We start from the raw sequence: 16,320 nt of genomic DNA on the forward strand, positions 1-16,320 counted from the left end.
TGAATAATAATGAGGGAGGGGTGGGCCTCATGTGGAGTGACGTCACGCAGGGGGGAGGGTGGGCCTCATGTGGAGTGACGTCACGCGTGAGGGTGGTGGGCCTTATGTGGAGTGACGTCACGCGCGGGACACAGGGCCGGTCACCATTACACCGCATGCTTGGCAGTGTGTGGCGCAGCGACTGCTCTCATTGGCCAAGGCGTCGTGACGTCACGCCTTTCCGTTGCCACGGCAGCGCGCCACGCGGCCCGCCGAGTCGCCTCCAACTCGCGGCGCAAGGTGCCGTGCTACCCCCCCCCCCACAGTAAACCAGCGACATTCGCGTTTTGTCAAGTTTAACCCTCGTCGACGTTGATGGTAGACGTTACGTTTGTTTGACAGCCTGGCGCTCTTTTGTATCGATAACGCGGGGGAGTTACGGAGCGAGCGGCCGTCGTGAAGTTCCCCGTTTGGTCACGAACGCGATTGTTCGTTGATTGATTGTTTCACGCCTTGTTCCGTACAACGTTTAACGCTTGCATTCGGAGGATTGTGAGATCAATCGCGTCAATCATCACCACGAGGTCGATGATATAAGAATTAACCAACGGAAAATCAACTGGTTTTTTTCTGTGGATGGACCGAGCCCCGTCGGAGGAATGCGGAATTTCCACCGCTGCCTCAGAACCGCACGTGCTCGTTGGGGAAGGGAGACGCTGACTTTACATTTTGATTGTTTTACTTGCAGCATTAAACGTTTTTATTTGTGGTTAAACATTCGTCTACGGCTCATATATTAGTGTCAATTTACATCATTATCAAGCGTGACGCTACCGATATAGAATCGATGTTTTCTGTATTCGTAAATGTTTGGAATGCTGCCCTGCGGTGTCATGGTTCGAACACGACTTGCAACCGCAGACAGAGGTCCCAACTTTGATTTGACCTCCCGGCGCTTCAGTTTCAATATTTGGCAATAATCCTATCGGCTTGTCTGATTTGATATGGGGGGAGTGCTATGATCAGGTCCAATTGTCAGGTTCTAACCACACATTTTACTCCGTTTATTGGAGTGGTAACGCGTGGGAAAACAAGGATGGGCAGTGATAATGTTACACGACATACAACCAGAGTGCACCTCCCATTTATGCAAACGCTCAAATAATACTAGAATAATTGACTGCAATGATTCATACTCTTAGGCTTTTTCGGTAAAGTCACGTAGGTAAAAATAAAAATTTATAAAAATAATAGAAATAATAATAGAAATAAAATAATAAATCACGACGTTTCGGAGGCACACAAGTCTCCATCATCAGGTTGGACCGTCACAGCTAAATTTACTGTATCAAGTGAGGGACAAACATCCAAGAGGGGGAGGGGGGGAGAGGCTTATCTGAATGTGGTAGCCAATGAATGGACCGGTGGGGGGGGCGGCTAACAGAGAACAATTGGTGCACCTCAACTCGAGGTTGCGGCCGGTGTTGGCTGACAATCCAAATACAAGAAAGCAGTACTGTTAAACGTTGGGGATGTCAACACTAGGTAAAGTAGAATAGTACCTGTCAAAGAAGATGGTATAAATATGTGTAGTTAAATCTTTTTTACATGGTTAATAATAAGAACCCTGCCTGTTCGGGAAACGAATTCCCACTGTGACTCGTCTGAACAAACAGCTTGCATTATACAATGAATCTGTAGAGACTTAAGGATCACTTCCTCTTATCTGGGCCAATGCTCGCCTGTATATTTGGAGTTTGCTTGTTCTCCCCGTGGGCACGTGTATTTTTCTCCAGGTCCTCCGGTTTTTCCCTCCACTTTAGAAACATGCGTTTGGGGTATTTGGCTGCAATAAATGTCCACACGATAAGCCACTTCGTTGAGCTATCATTTGTGGCCAAGATGCTTCTGGAAAAAAAATCTATATTGCTCAGTGGGCCTTACCTGATGAAAAAAAAGTAAAGTTTAAAAAATTAAATAGTTTAGTTTTCATCGGGAGAATATAGCACACGGACACTAGACGTATGAATAGAGTGTGCATTTATTGCAGTGGTTATCCTTTCGTGTACCCCCTTCCCAGCCACTAGTGGCTACTCCATTCACAGAAAATAATGTTTTATTTGAATTTGGGGCCGTCCATAAATGACGTCACGCGATTTTGGCCGATTTTTTACCCCCCCCCTCATCACACGGCCTGCCCCCCCCCCCCCAAATAAAACATGCTTCAAATCGCTTTAAACTATTGTCACTGTAGTGCGTATTTAATGTGGCGCTGCACTCTGATGTTGTAGGAGAAAATTGTATTAAAAGTCTATTTAATTAAGTAGAACGTGTTGTCTATATTTATTTAAAGTTGCGCATTTTGATATGACGCCACATTTCTCACCCCCCCCCCTCGTCACACATCGTCACAAATGTCTGACCCCCCCCCCCCCCAGGTGCGTGACGTCATTTATGGCCGGCCCCTTGTACACTTCATTGTGACAAGTTATCAAATCACCAGGCTATTTAATTGTTATTCCTCCACGAATTACAACCTCAATAAAATGAGGAAGTTTTTGAAATGTAAAGTTATTTTGTTTTATTGATGAGAGGTTTCCTGCCCAAGCCAGTGTGCCCAACCTTGTCATTTGATGTGTAATACAAAAAAGTGCTGTGACAGATCTTTATAATTATCTGTCAAGATGATAAGTATGCAAAGTATATCCCAGCATGCATCAAAGTGGGACTATTAGATCATATAAGGCAGACTACCCTTGTTCTTTTTGTCTTGTATTCAGATGCTGGCGCACTGTCAGCCCTGCCCAACCCCTGCCCCGTCAATGCATCCTCACCAATTAAATGAAAAGGTATGACATTTCAATATTACCTCAGCTGTATAATTTTCATTATTACAATGTCCAGTTCAAATGTTTTTTTTTATCATAAAAAGTATGAACTATATGTAACTATTAACATTGCAAATTAACATGGGCTAATGATTACAAACATGCGTGGATTCTGCGACGCTTTATAATACGCGTTGGTCCTTGTGGGTATGTAATTAGCGATAATAACGTGAGTTATAAGACACAATGAGATTATAAGGCCACCATAACATTGGTTTTGGACGGGAAGATAGTCGTATATAAATAAAGAAAGATCGATTTCTTCTCTTTGCTCATGTTACTTGGTATTGTAACTGACATCTGTTTCTTCAGCCTCATATACAATAATATAAATCAGTTAAATGAAATGCATGAAAACTCACCTAGTCAACTTTGCATGATAGGCCTGTGATAAACTATATAAACCATTATCTTCGATATATATATCTACCCCTGATGAAGATCTTAAGTTTTGGTGCAGTATAGACTCGAAGTGAACTGGTTCGGTTTTAATTGCATTATTCCAGTTCACTGCCGTAGGCTGGCACTGTTCTCAGCATGCTTTGATTTACTAAAGACTATTGGGAAGTACCCGGCGTTGCCCGGGTCAAAAAAATATTTAAAAAACTACTCTTAAAAATCTAACAGCAGTGCGTACTGACTGTGGTGGTACCTGCTATGATTACAGCAGTGCATACCGACTGTGGTGGTACCTGCTATCACTACAGTAGTACATGCTGACTCTATAGCAGTATTTATCGACTCTATAGCACAAAGTACTCACCTGACAGAGTGGCTTGGTGAGGCTTAGTCCCGTGCAGAGCCTCCGGCCTCGCCTAGATTGTCCAGCCGGCCGTGGTGGCACCTTGGCAGGCTGGGGCTGGGCTGCTACCCCTGACCCCCCCCCCCAGCCACGATCTCTCCGGCCGCTCTGCAGTAATATCTACGGCCTATAGTGGTAGCATGTACCAACTGTATAGTAGTAACTGCACGCATCGGGGTGGGGGGGACATCACACAGTGAAGAATTAACCTCAGCGTTTAGTGTATTTTTTTAGCATTTTTTACGTGAAATAAAATGTCCCCCTCCCACCGAAGGCGTGCGACTTGGCATGGGCCGTCCCCCCCACCAAAGGTGCGTGAGTTGGTATAGCCGTGCACGCGTCATAAATAAATAAAGGGAAAGCACGCAAAAAATCGCACTAAATCGCTAATTAAACTAATTTAAAGTTGATGGATGTGAAAAAGGAATAGCGCTTACGGCGTGGTACATGGATATTTTTATTTTACGTAAACCCCACCATTGGAGAGCCAAATCCTTCGCAAGCATGCGAACACACAGACAAACCCACAAACCCACACACAAACTATTTTTTACTTTTATATATATAGATTAAATTAAAATGTATATCGCCTACTGAGAGTTGCTTTGTTTTTAAAACTCTGCCCTCACTATCAATCTCTTTCTACTATCCACCTTCACCTTATATTATCACAACACCCAAACACCACCTACACTTTAATCACCCACCTACAAACACCTTCATTGCTTTTTCTCTACCAACCACCATCACCACCACCTTTTCCCACTCTCACTATACACTTCCTGTCATACATCACCACCTCACTCTCCCCACCATTCACCTTTATATTTTCCCAACCACATTCATCACTCCCCACCATCACCACCACAATATCTGCATTACTCATAAAAAAAATCTGCGATACCTCCTGAATGCTGATGCACTCAGCATCCCAAGGCACACACATCCGTGGCAAATGTGGGCAAGGCAGGGAGAAAGGCACAGAACCATGGGCAAAGGGTGCTGGCCTGCGGCATTGAGACTGTGGCAGAAGTGCTCTGGACAGGCTGGCAGCCTGGGCGAGAGAACACCAAGAAGCTCTCCCTGAAAAATGTGCTGCCAAGGGCAGTGAAGCTGACCTACAGGTGTGGAACTCAATAACTGCTCCACCACACGATTTAATTGACTTAAAATTGCCACTTTTAATAGGTGCAACAAGATGTTTTGACAATTATAATCTATGTTTCTTTCGGTAAAGTCACGTAGATAGAAAAAATTACAATAAAATAATAAAAAAGAAAGTGAATATAAAATATCAGGACACAAGCGGTCGTCATCAGGAACAGGGAGGATAGCCTCTGAGGGCAAGCTATTTATAAAGGTTTAGAGATGCTTTTTGACACAATAATTTGTGTTGTATAAGTTCAGTTAACGAACGTTCCGAGGATAACTTTGTTAGAATGAGATCCAATGCATCAGTTCTTCTCATTTTTGGAGAAGAAGCTGGCACACAGACAGACACTTTATGAACTCACTTATAGTACAAGTAAATGTAACTTGAATAAATGTGGGACGTTATTTATTTCCGTGCAGAAACTGAATTCCATTGTGATGGGCATCGTGTAGAAAAACAACCCCTTGTCTTCTTCATTATACTCATTGCAGGGTTCCTAGCAGCCTCGTGTTCAGCACACTCTACCCGCAGCCCATAATCCTCAACTCGGGCACCAGCTACACTCTCCCCATCATATTCAGGCCACTGGAAAAGGTAATGCTAGGGGTGTTGCTGAACAAATATGAATGGACAAGCTTCCGATGTTAAACCATTACACATTCCGAAGCTTCCACCTTACTGAGTCATGTTATACTGCAGACTCATACAATAATTCAATAGAATTTTGCCACCCTCAGAAGGAATGGAGAGCTTTTAAGGGCCTTCATACTGGTAGGAACCTCCTGGTTACACCAGCCCACAGGGGATTATTGTGTTCGTCCGTCATGCAGGGAGGGGCTGGGTGGGGAGGGAGGGGAGGGTGGGGAGGGGCTGGGTGGGGAGGGTGGGGAGGGGCTGGGTGGGGAGGGTGAGGCTGGGTGGGGGGTGGGAGGGGCTGGGTGGGGAGGGACTGGTCACCCTGTGGTGCCCTTATAAAACTCAACGTTTAACCTACTCACGCCGGCTTGTGCCCGCCCTCACAGTCGGGCATATTTGCGGAATACACCACGCCGCCATTGACCCTGGCCATTGACCGAGCAACCCAACGTTCCTACCAGCTCCCTCCGCAGGAATGTGTTTTCACAGGCCATCTAGAGGATATCTCGTAATCCTGTTGTTGGGCTTTTCATGCTCATTTATCTGCGTGGTCCAACAACCTGACCTCCACTGCAGTCTACTATTTATAGGGGTGTACCAATTCTTCCCCTGGCAATTTGACGATTTTCCATGATTTAATCCAAGAATAAATATTAACAATTAAAATATTACGTGAAACATAGTCATTGAAAATATATCTATATCAACAATATTCATATTCGTGGATTAATTATAATTTTCATATTTCAAATACTAATTGCAATTTGGGTCTAGCTTTGAATGTGTGTCCATCTCTTTTCCACATCTCGACTGTCTTAAGTGTCTTCCTGCTCAAACATGCATTAGATGGCACTCATCTCTGTTGGCAGGCCTCAGCCAATGGTGTGAATTCCACATGCATATGCCAATGGCCAATATATTCATTTGACAACCACTATAGTCTCATCACAAAGCGGTAGATATTTTATCAACCCTTGAGGAATAAATTACCCAGTTGAACCATGACAGATATTTGAACTCGTAACTTTGTAATCTTGAAACATTTGCTCCTTGACTTCCTATGAACTATTGAATGAAAGCACATTAGCCATGAATAGCGTTGATACAATGCATATATGCTCCATGGTGTGTACACAGAGAGAATATGAAGAGCGGTTGGAGTTTGAGTCAGTAGAAGGCAGATTCTGTGTGGTCCTGCGAGCCACGTTGCCTACACACAAGCTCCACCTGCCTGGAACTCTGACCTTTGGCCACTGTGCCACCTTTCACAATCAAGAGGTCCATTTTGACATGCACAACAGAAGGTACAATTGTATGGCTTTGTAGAGAACATTTATACCTTTTTAATAATTGTATACTTGCACATACATTCCTCAATCTTCTTCATCATCTCCCTTATTATTATGGGCATCATGATTGTCTTCTTTATGGTATTGTACGGCGTAATTCGGCACTCTTATGATGGGCCAATTATTTTTTTAACTTTAGTTTGACCTCTCGCCATGACATTTTCGAGATTTTAGTATCAACCAAATTCCTATTTTGTTCTGGTTATAATGAGAGCACATTTCTTCAATATACTACCATTTATGTAAGATTATTAGTTTGCATTGAATGGTAACATTGGATAAAATTCAAGTGTTGGGGGAACACATTTTATTGTGTGTATATTCTTGGTTGTGTTTCCCTCATCTGCCTTATTGGACTCACTATCAGTATTATTAATACGTGCATAAATGACATGCAGTGGACTCTGTGTCATCTACCACCAGCGAGCTGGAGACTTCGTTTGGCTGGGAGGTGCCACCTCCATTCTCCATGAATCCTGCACAGGGTGTGCTTTCTCCCAATGCATCCCTCCGTATCACAGCCTCCGTTCATGCCACCGAGGCTGGGCCCTACTACGCCATGGCCACATGCCGCTATGGAGAGGCCCCTTCATCCAGCAGCGTCGTGGAGCTACAGGCTATTGGTGAGGGCTATCATTAGAAGTTGAATACTCAGGCCAGTGTATGTAATTCTACAGCCATTCAGCTCGTTTATATGTTGCAGTCAAACCTAAATTTACTTTCTTCAAGAGATCAGAAAAAATAACATTAGATCCAGGACATTTTTGTATCAGGAAATGTTATTTCCTTCCATAATAACAATAATGTATTTCATTCTGCCTGTTTCTCCTACTCAGTTCCTCTATCTGCCTCTGACACTGCCCCTCATACTCCATACGTCTTCGATCCCATGTTTTTTCATATTTAATTTCCTACATCTCCATGCTATATGTCTCTGATTTTCTGACTCCATACATCGCTGTGCCGCTTTAAAAACATCAGCACGAGCAAGACAAAGTTGGCCGGGTGTGGTTCTCACCACAATACACTGTTATACAGGCATTAATAGTTGCCCGCTGACCGAGCACATATTAATGTATGTCAGTAATAGCATTCCCAGATTCCACATTTTGTTTACAGTCCCCTGAAGAACACTAGATTGAGTTTCACTATATTTGATTGAATTTTATGGACGTTATGCTAATTTTTCATGTGAATATGTAACTGTGCATGTGTGTGTCTGTGTGTTGTGTATATGCAGCTAAATACCCACGCCTGGTAGTTAGTGCTGGAGACACAGACCCACAGCACCGCCAGTATGACTCACAACAAGTGCTGAATTTTGGCGATGTGGAAGCAGGCGCCACCTCTGAAAAGTGGCTCCACATCCAGAATCTCTCCTCAGTAAGTGACAGTAGCTTAAGTTGCATGGTTATCTTGAGACAGATGTTAATAGGAGTAATACAATGCATATGCTATGCATAGAAAATTAAACATTTTAAACTGCACTCTATATAAGCAAGCACAGACGCCTATATTGGTGTGGCTTTTGCCTACAATAAACTAAGTGTGTTGCCGTAGAAGATATAACATGAGATGTACTTGTGAAAGTTTTGCCTCACTCTTAAATTAGTGCAGTACAGTCATAACTGAGGTATCAGCCATGCTGAGCAGAGAGTTTTTCTCTTCATCTCTGAGTGACCTTCCATCCCCCTCCACCTATACAAGTGGACGTGTAGGCTGGCTTGTCCATGCTCTTTTTTTGTTCATCCTAAAAGAAAAGAGCCCACAAATGTGACCACCATTGTGCCTGATAGTTGTTCCGTAGGGGCCCTGCTCCTACTAATTTAGCAGAGTGGCAGTGCAACAGGAATGGGGTTCTTTTAGGTATATTAATTAATTATGACTTGGGCTCTGCCAGGCCATACATGTCAAGCACTCTAACCACAGTGCCATGCAGATGGAAACAGTATTAATAGACTATACACTAGATTCTAACCTGACATTCCCCACACCCCCTGTCTTATTATCTCCCCTCCATCCTTACCTCAATTGAAAGGTGAAGGCATCATTCCAGGTTGAGATTACCACTCCGAACCCACAAACGAGAAACCTGTTTGGTTGCCGAATTCAGCAGGGATGGGTCAATCCCCAGGGCTCGGCACGTGTGCCCGTGCGGTTCAGCCCAGTCACGGTCGGTTGCTGCACCACCCAATACCTTCACGTAGTCATGGCTGGCAACCTGCCCAAGTGCATTGTCAAACTCACAGGAAGCTGCCAAGGTGAGAGGTGGCTTTTTGGGGGTTTACATACTTAAACTTAATTTGAATTTTGTGGGAGTTTTACTTCTATGTATGCATGGAATTTCTGTCGGTACTCCAGTCTTCTCCGACGTTGCGAAACACTCCTTAAAAAGGAATTGACCAAATGTTATTAGCAAGACATTCCTAGATGAATGGAGGACACCTGTTAATTTAGTTTTGCCCTACATTTCAGGCCCAAGTGTTACAATGAGCGAAACACTGCTGGTGTTCGACCGCATGCTTGTTGGCGAGGTGGGCGTGCGAACGCTGGAACTTCGCAATTCTTCGGCTGTGCCTGCCATCTACCAGTTTGCACTGGACACGGAGAGCAGTGTTTTTGGCTTGGAGCGAGTATGTGGCGAGCTGCCACCTCATGCCACTGTGCAGCTTCGTGTCACATTCACACCCCAGCAACCCATCAACTACTATCGGCGTGTGGCCTGTCTGGTGCACCATCAGGTATGTGTGTCTGTGTGCTCCTCTTGCAGGCAAGGCTACATTGTTTGGGTTATGTATCTACTCATATGTGTAGGTTTTCTCCAAGTCCCTATTGCATGAGAAACACTCCTTAAGAATGAATTGGCTGCTGCTATGAAACACTTGGAATTCTGATTGAAAGGACAAACAGACATTGTTTTATAAAATTATTAGACGATGCTGCACAATCAACAAAAAACAACAACACATTTGTTAAGAAGACTGCCTTAAAAAAGATACATAAAATAGGCAACGTTTTGGGCAATGGCCCTTCATAGCACATGAAAACAAAGTTTTTTTACCCACAAAGTAGTGAACACGTTATCAATCCCAGTGAGTTGACAGCCTAAAAAATTCAACCTAGATTTTGAACTCGTGATCTTACATTGAGCGCTCTGAACACAATGCCACTCAAGTTGGCGCCACGGCATTATGAAGTCGACTGTGATTGTCTTGGTGCCCATTTGTGGCCAGGCTCCTGTGCACGTGGAGCTGTTAGGAGCAGGCAGCACAGTGGAGACGACGCCGGCGGTGCTGCGTGGCGAACATATACAGCGGTGTCACACCAATGCACGGCGTGGCCTGACCCTGCAGTCACCGCCTACCCTTCTCTCCATGCTGCACAACAAGAAGCTCTGCCTGGACCCCACTGATGGGTCGCTTATCCCTTGCCAGGTGCTGATTATTGATATCCACTCTTTCAGGGTTCCTGGTAGCTACACTGCTTTGGAGGCTCTGAGGTTGCTCTAGGTGAAGACAGCACAGGCAGTATGTATTGCAGGCATCAGTCGATAGGCTCCCCTTATGGGGCCTACCTGTTGTCTTGTTTTTGATCTTTTTCTCATCCCTGACCAACTGCCCTGGGCCCCAACTTTGGCTGGAAAGGTCTGCATTTACAGTATTTATGTAAAACATGGCAGTCTAGGCATATCTTATGTTTAAGTTATGGGAAGTAAGGGGAGTTCCTGATGTGGCTTTCCTGTGGAAAATCTGTCTCCCACATCATTGCTTCATTACATTTATTGCATCTTATTTATCGGTAATGTGTCAGAGTATGGCTAGGTATGTTGGCATACATTATTCAGGGCTCATATTACAACCTATTTTGTACCTTTAAAATTACACACGAATCCAGTTTTTTTATAAAAAAAAATTCCACACCATAACTCTTCAGTTGTGTTGATTGTTTCATTGGTTTCTTGTCAATATGATGACCTATGCGACCCCATCTAGACCATCTCAATCCTCTCGAACCTATTCTAGTGCTGTGATTTTAACATAGGTGTTGAAAAATGAAATGCAAATTTTATTTCCTAAGGGTACTTGATAAATTGAGCAATATGGAAAAAAACCGCGTAACATATCTGCAGAAAAGTGGAAAACATTTCTTAAGCATCATAGTCGTGACACATTATCACTGTTTATTTACTGCAGGAAGAGGTGGAGAAGCAGGAACCAACTACAGTCGCACCCAGCAATGCTGTTTTTGATCACCGGGTTGATGGACGATTCGAATTGTGCTGGGACGAGGCACTTCCTCCCACTCATGTTAGCCTCAGTGCTAGCATGCTGGACTTCAGCGCTTTTGTGCGTGATGGCGAGAAGGCTGCGGCTCTTGCCCTGTCCCTGCGAAACCACACGCACGGCACTGTCTGCGTGGTGTGGACAGCCTCAGCTGGTGGGGAGTTCCACGTGGAGCCAGCTGAATGTGAAGTGCCACCCCTCAAGACGATAGCGCTCAGAGTCACATTCCGCCCTCGACGCAGGAACACGCTGCACTATGCTGAGCTGGAAGCCTGCGCTTTCTATAAGGTTGGTGCCGTGATGCGAAATTTTGCCAAACTCATACATTTTCAATTGTGTTGCACTAGAGCACGATTTTTCGACTCTAGCCAAGCTAAATGTTTGTTAGACTTATGGCCAGATAATCAAGTAATTTGCATTCCTAAATTCACCATATTGTCTTCTCAATATCCATTGTATAGATTATTTATTCCTGTATGTATGTTTCACTTCTTTCGCACCATACGTAGCCAACTGCGCTAGTTGATTGGCTTTGTAGGAATACATGAAGTGATCACTATAAAATATAATGTTTTTGTATATTCATGCCTGAACCTTGTTCATCCCTGGGGCTCCTATATCTACATTATTCTTACTCAATGCTTAAGGAGACCTTGCACTCAGTGGAGGCCCAATGTTGTTTCAGAGCATGAAAGACTTTCGCCTGGTGGAGGAGCCTACAATGTGCCTACCCTGGTGCCTGACCCTGGCTGTGAGCACACACACGTTTCAGCCAGGACAGCAGCCCTTCCCGCCCACCTGCAACTTGTCCAGTGCCCATGTAGTAAGAACAACTGCAGCCATGCACACTTCAAGTTTTGCAAGATTTCTCTCACCTTGGTGTGGATTTTTGCATCTTTCGTAGGCATCAATTCATACATTAAAATACGTCCTTATGCTCATGATACATGTAAAGACCTTGTTATACCATGCAGCTTGATGCAGCAATGACTGCATACAACACGATGCATATTACATCACTTCTTAATCTTCACGATGCTGCTTTGTGTGACAGCTATATGGGAATGGTGTATGCAGTGTGCTGCATAGGTTAAATTAAGAGCAATCTGTAGAGTAAAGGTCCATGACATTTGGTTACATCATCATCAGTAGGATACAGTTATTTCTGCACAATGCTTACCCTATCATGTTTGCTTAATATATACATATGTAATATTACAACTTGTTATTATTCAAGTATGTACATACAGCACATAAAAAATAAAGTATACATTTTTAAAACATTACATATTAGTTCTTTAGCATGCTTAACATACTTAAAGAATAATTGAAGCATGTGAGGCTTGTTTACTGAAATGCATCACATCGCAGCGGGAAGAAGGAATTGTTCCATGTCCATAGTTTGTATTGGACTGTATGACTATACATTACATTTTTTCATTACATGACAGTGACTGTTTTGATCACTCTTGATTTCATAACGTAATACATTTGTTTCACTTGTCACCTACCACCACTGCCAGCCCTACACAAACCCTTAACCTGTTTTTTTGTTGAAAGGAATTCCCAGCAGTGACGGCAGGAAAAAGTACCCACACCACTGCTCTGCTTACAAACACGGGGGACACGCCAATCTTCTTCAGCCTACCAGTGGGTGCCTGCCCAGCCAGTGGGAAACCAAACCCTGGCACCTCAACCCTGGGGCAGCCCAGTCTGGCCCAGGGAAAAGGGGAAAGCAGGGCTCAGGAGCGACTTCAGGGTGCCATCGGATCCAAAGAACCTGAGGGGGTGGGACTGGTGGTGAGGCCCAGTCAGGGGTTGGTGCCCCCTGGAGGAAAGCAGGTGGTTTTGCTCCGGGCCTCCTCCAGTGCTCCGGGACTATATTGCCAAGTGTTGCCTATTCTTCTCAATTACTGTGGTCAATATACAAAGGTGAGCCACGGCGCTTTTACTCCCCTCACCCTCCCGGCTCTCCAAAGTACCCTGCCCCATCCCAACGTGTGTGACGATAGTGCTTTGTGTTTCTTAATTACCTACAAAATTATCACCCAAGCTAGTCCTTATTTTAACACATCTCCAAACCCGCATACATAAATATATAAAAAATATATATATATATTTTACAGACAAATTGTCACCCTGAATCTGTGAACCTCATGTCAAATTATCCAGCCAATAAAATTGCTGTTGTGTTTGTAACTGTTTCAATGTGATTTTACATATTGTTCTTTTTGAGACGCAGCCCTAAATGTAATTTAACTTTTTCCAGTATTGTAGCTCATTTTAAATAGAGCAATATGGACAAAAACATTAGTATGAGCAACTAAATAACAAACAAGTTGCATTGTTGAACTTAGAGTGGTCATTATGCTCCATTACACCATAATAGTGACATCACTGTGACTTTACTGCCATACATTTTAATTTATCGTTAAAATAATGTCAATAGGACCCTGTGACAGGCTGTCTGAATGTAATTGAGATGGGTTTTTTTTCTTATAAACAAAGCATAAAGCTCATGTTAGACCCTCATGGACACACAACCTAAGCGTGGACCGACAGGATAAGAGCTATTTGTTTTTGGGTTGTATCATTCTTTCAGACTGACATCTCATGAGCACATGTATATTTGTCATAATTTCAGAATATGGAGGTGTCGTGGCTGGTGGACCGGCCACAGGTGCAGCTTCAAGGCAATGGGAGGCTGTTTTTTAAGCCTACATGTATAGGGACCATGTCACAGTGCTCGCATACCATTGACAACTGCTGCCAGCTGCCCCTGTGCTTTCAGTGGAACGTTACAGGGAGTGGCACATTGAGTGTCTCACCTGCACACGGCATAATTCAGCCAAACGAGAGTGTGGTGAGTGATGTGTGTGTGTGTTTCCTGTACATATGAGCCATCTGGTTCGTTTGAATGACTCGTATAGCTGGGTGTGTTGCACACCTGTAATCTAGTACTTTAAAGACAAGGGTTTGTGGAGCATGTAGATGTGTTAAACTCCCAATCCTGCTGGGCTGTGATATGAACGAAAAATTGTGTTATCCCCTCAAAGCATGGGTTTGCTCCAGGTACTCTATTTTCCCCCACATAATAATAACATTTATTAAAGTGGAATTGACCAAACATCTGAATGCAGGCACCTGTTGAAAAAGTCTCAGACCATGGAAATATGTAATTTCAATTATGTAAATGTAATGCACTGCATTACATTTCAGGAATATATAGTGTTGGTCAACATTTAACCAATGTCCCTTCTATAAAGCAGGAAGGCCAATTACCAAAAGTCACCTTTATTTTTCTGTTATACATGAGTACCAAGTCTTCAGCTGAGTCGATACAATAAATACCACTTTGTGAAAAGTCAACAGTGGCCATCCTATGAATATCTTGGAACCCTTTGTGGGAATGTGGAATTTCTACCACAGATGAAGAAGATGAAAACCGCCGCTGTTTCCATTGAGCAAGGAGACGTTTTAATTTTGACTCGTGATCAGATATGTTTATTTCATCAGAAGAGGCCTAGAAAACGATGTGACTACTTTTTATATTATATTTTTTTCTGGACATACTTCTGCAGTCGCAGGTGTGGAGTTTTTCCCCACTGGAGGACAAAAAGTATGTTTTGAAGCCCAGTCTCCTTGTATGGCTGGCATCAAGTCAGCACTGGGGGCAGCTAGACCCAGTGCAGAGCCATCCGCAGGGAGACAAGGAGGAAACGTCCAGCAGCAAAACCCGCCTATCCCTGCGTGTCATTGGCGAGGGAGCCATGGGCAACATCAGGGTGAGAACACCAACTTGACGCCCATTTGCCTTGTACATATCCACCCACGCGGTGCTGTAGCAGTCAGAGTTAAAATCCCAGTTAGAGGCGAACTCAGCCCTTCTTCATTCCTCTGGAGGCGAAACATTGAGTTCCTCTTGCTATTTAGGTCAATAATAGAGACAGTGGCGTCGGTAATTGGAATTGGAATTTACACCACTGGCATGCTCCTTTGAGCAGGGAGACCCCATGCCAGTATTTTGTTCCCGATACACATTTACAGCTGGGTGGGGCTGTGTCAAAGCACCCAGCTCCAGATTAGCTTTTTAGCTGAAGTTTCAGTAAGGGGTCAATTCAGCCTATCATTTCCCTGTGGTCGATAAAATTACTACAATTTTGTGGAGAGTCAACAGTGATTAATAGAAACGCTGACCTATTTAAATATATAGAAACAAATTTGCACTGGATTTGGGCTATCAATGGAAATTAACATTTAAACAAAGAGACACTTTGACATTAATTGAGACTTCAGTACAGTGTTGTGATGTCTTCTCTAGGCTATGGAGAGTGACGTGAACCTCGGTGTGGTAGTGGTTGGCACGGCTGCCTTGGGGCACCTGACGCTGGTCAATGATAGCAACTGTGACCTCAGTTTCACCCTGAGCGTGGAGCAGCACGAGCTGCAGGCATCTAGTCCTGACAAGGTCATGATGACACACACCACCGGTAAGGCATGTTAATAAGTAAGAATTAACAGTGAATGCAACATTTGAAATGTTTTCTAACATTAACATACAGTACTTAAATGGCAAGGTGTTGCAGTGGAACAGTTGCCGACACAATTGGAAGATCATGAGTTAAAATACCATTACCCCTCCAATGTCATTAATATTAGCACTACTTTGTTAAAATAATGGTCCTATGAATAGGCTGGTCATGCCATACGAATGTGAAATATTTTTTTTACCACTGACTTGTGACCAGTAAAGGAGATTATCCACACCCAAGGCTTACCTAAGAATACCATATTTAGTCTCGACTGTTTTTCAGTAAGGTCATACATGAGCTTTTTGTCTATATTCTTTGGTTATTTCGGTAAAGTCACGTAGAGAGAAAAATTATAATAATAAATAAAGTGAATGAAAATAAAAATTATGAAAATAAAATAATAAAAACAAAAACACTAATGTAGACTGTAGCCTGGTTCTTAATCGGAGTGAGTGTATTGGCAATCTATAATGTGGACTGTAGCCTGGTTATTAAGTTTGGTGAGTGCACTGGCAGTCTATAATGTAAACTTATTCCGGTTCTTTCAGTAATAAAAATAAGAATAAAAACAAAAACCACGACGTTTCGATCGCAACACAAGTGGTCGTCATCAGGAAAAGGGGGGTTAACCTTTAAAGGCAAACTGTTTATAAAGGTTTAGAGATGGTCCTTGGAGAAAACATGCATACAAGGGGACA

General features: G+C 43.4%; 1 protein-coding gene across 7 annotated transcripts in view; it reads left to right on the forward strand.

Moving 5' to 3' along the window:
• Nucleotides 1-227: 227 nt before the first annotated feature.
• Nucleotides 228-16,320, forward strand: part of CFAP65 (cilia and flagella associated protein 65) — a 36,497-nt gene continuing 20,404 nt past the window's right edge. For 5 of the 7 annotated variants that reach the window (XM_078854869.1, XM_078854877.1, XM_078854894.1 and 2 more), the window contains exons 1-16: nt 228-279; nt 2,760-2,828; nt 4,597-4,793; nt 5,314-5,416; nt 6,596-6,762; nt 7,231-7,430; nt 8,048-8,190; nt 8,846-9,068; nt 9,283-9,548; nt 10,041-10,241; nt 11,001-11,378; nt 11,776-11,913; nt 12,651-13,022; nt 13,735-13,953; nt 14,672-14,875; nt 15,412-15,580. In XM_078854869.1, coding sequence (XP_078710995.1) covers nt 2,760-2,828; nt 4,597-4,793; nt 5,314-5,416; nt 6,596-6,762; nt 7,231-7,430; nt 8,048-8,190; nt 8,846-9,068; nt 9,283-9,548; nt 10,041-10,241; nt 11,001-11,378; nt 11,776-11,913; nt 12,651-13,022; nt 13,735-13,953; nt 14,672-14,875; nt 15,412-15,580 — 3,049 coding nt within the window. In that variant the 5' untranslated portion in view covers nt 228-279. Of the gene's footprint in view, nt 280-2,759; nt 2,829-4,596; nt 4,794-5,313; nt 5,417-6,595; nt 6,763-7,230; nt 7,431-8,047; nt 8,191-8,845; nt 9,069-9,282; nt 9,549-10,040; nt 10,242-11,000; nt 11,379-11,775; nt 11,914-12,650; nt 13,023-13,734; nt 13,954-14,671; nt 14,876-15,411; nt 15,581-16,320 lie in introns of those variants that run through there. The other 2 variants (XM_078854912.1, XM_078854920.1) reach the window with 2 other exon arrangements.

This window comes from Lampetra fluviatilis, chromosome 1, assembly GCF_964198595.1.
Source record: "Lampetra fluviatilis chromosome 1, kcLamFluv1.1, whole genome shotgun sequence".
Classification (NCBI taxonomy): domain Eukaryota; kingdom Metazoa; phylum Chordata; class Hyperoartia; order Petromyzontiformes; family Petromyzontidae; genus Lampetra; species Lampetra fluviatilis.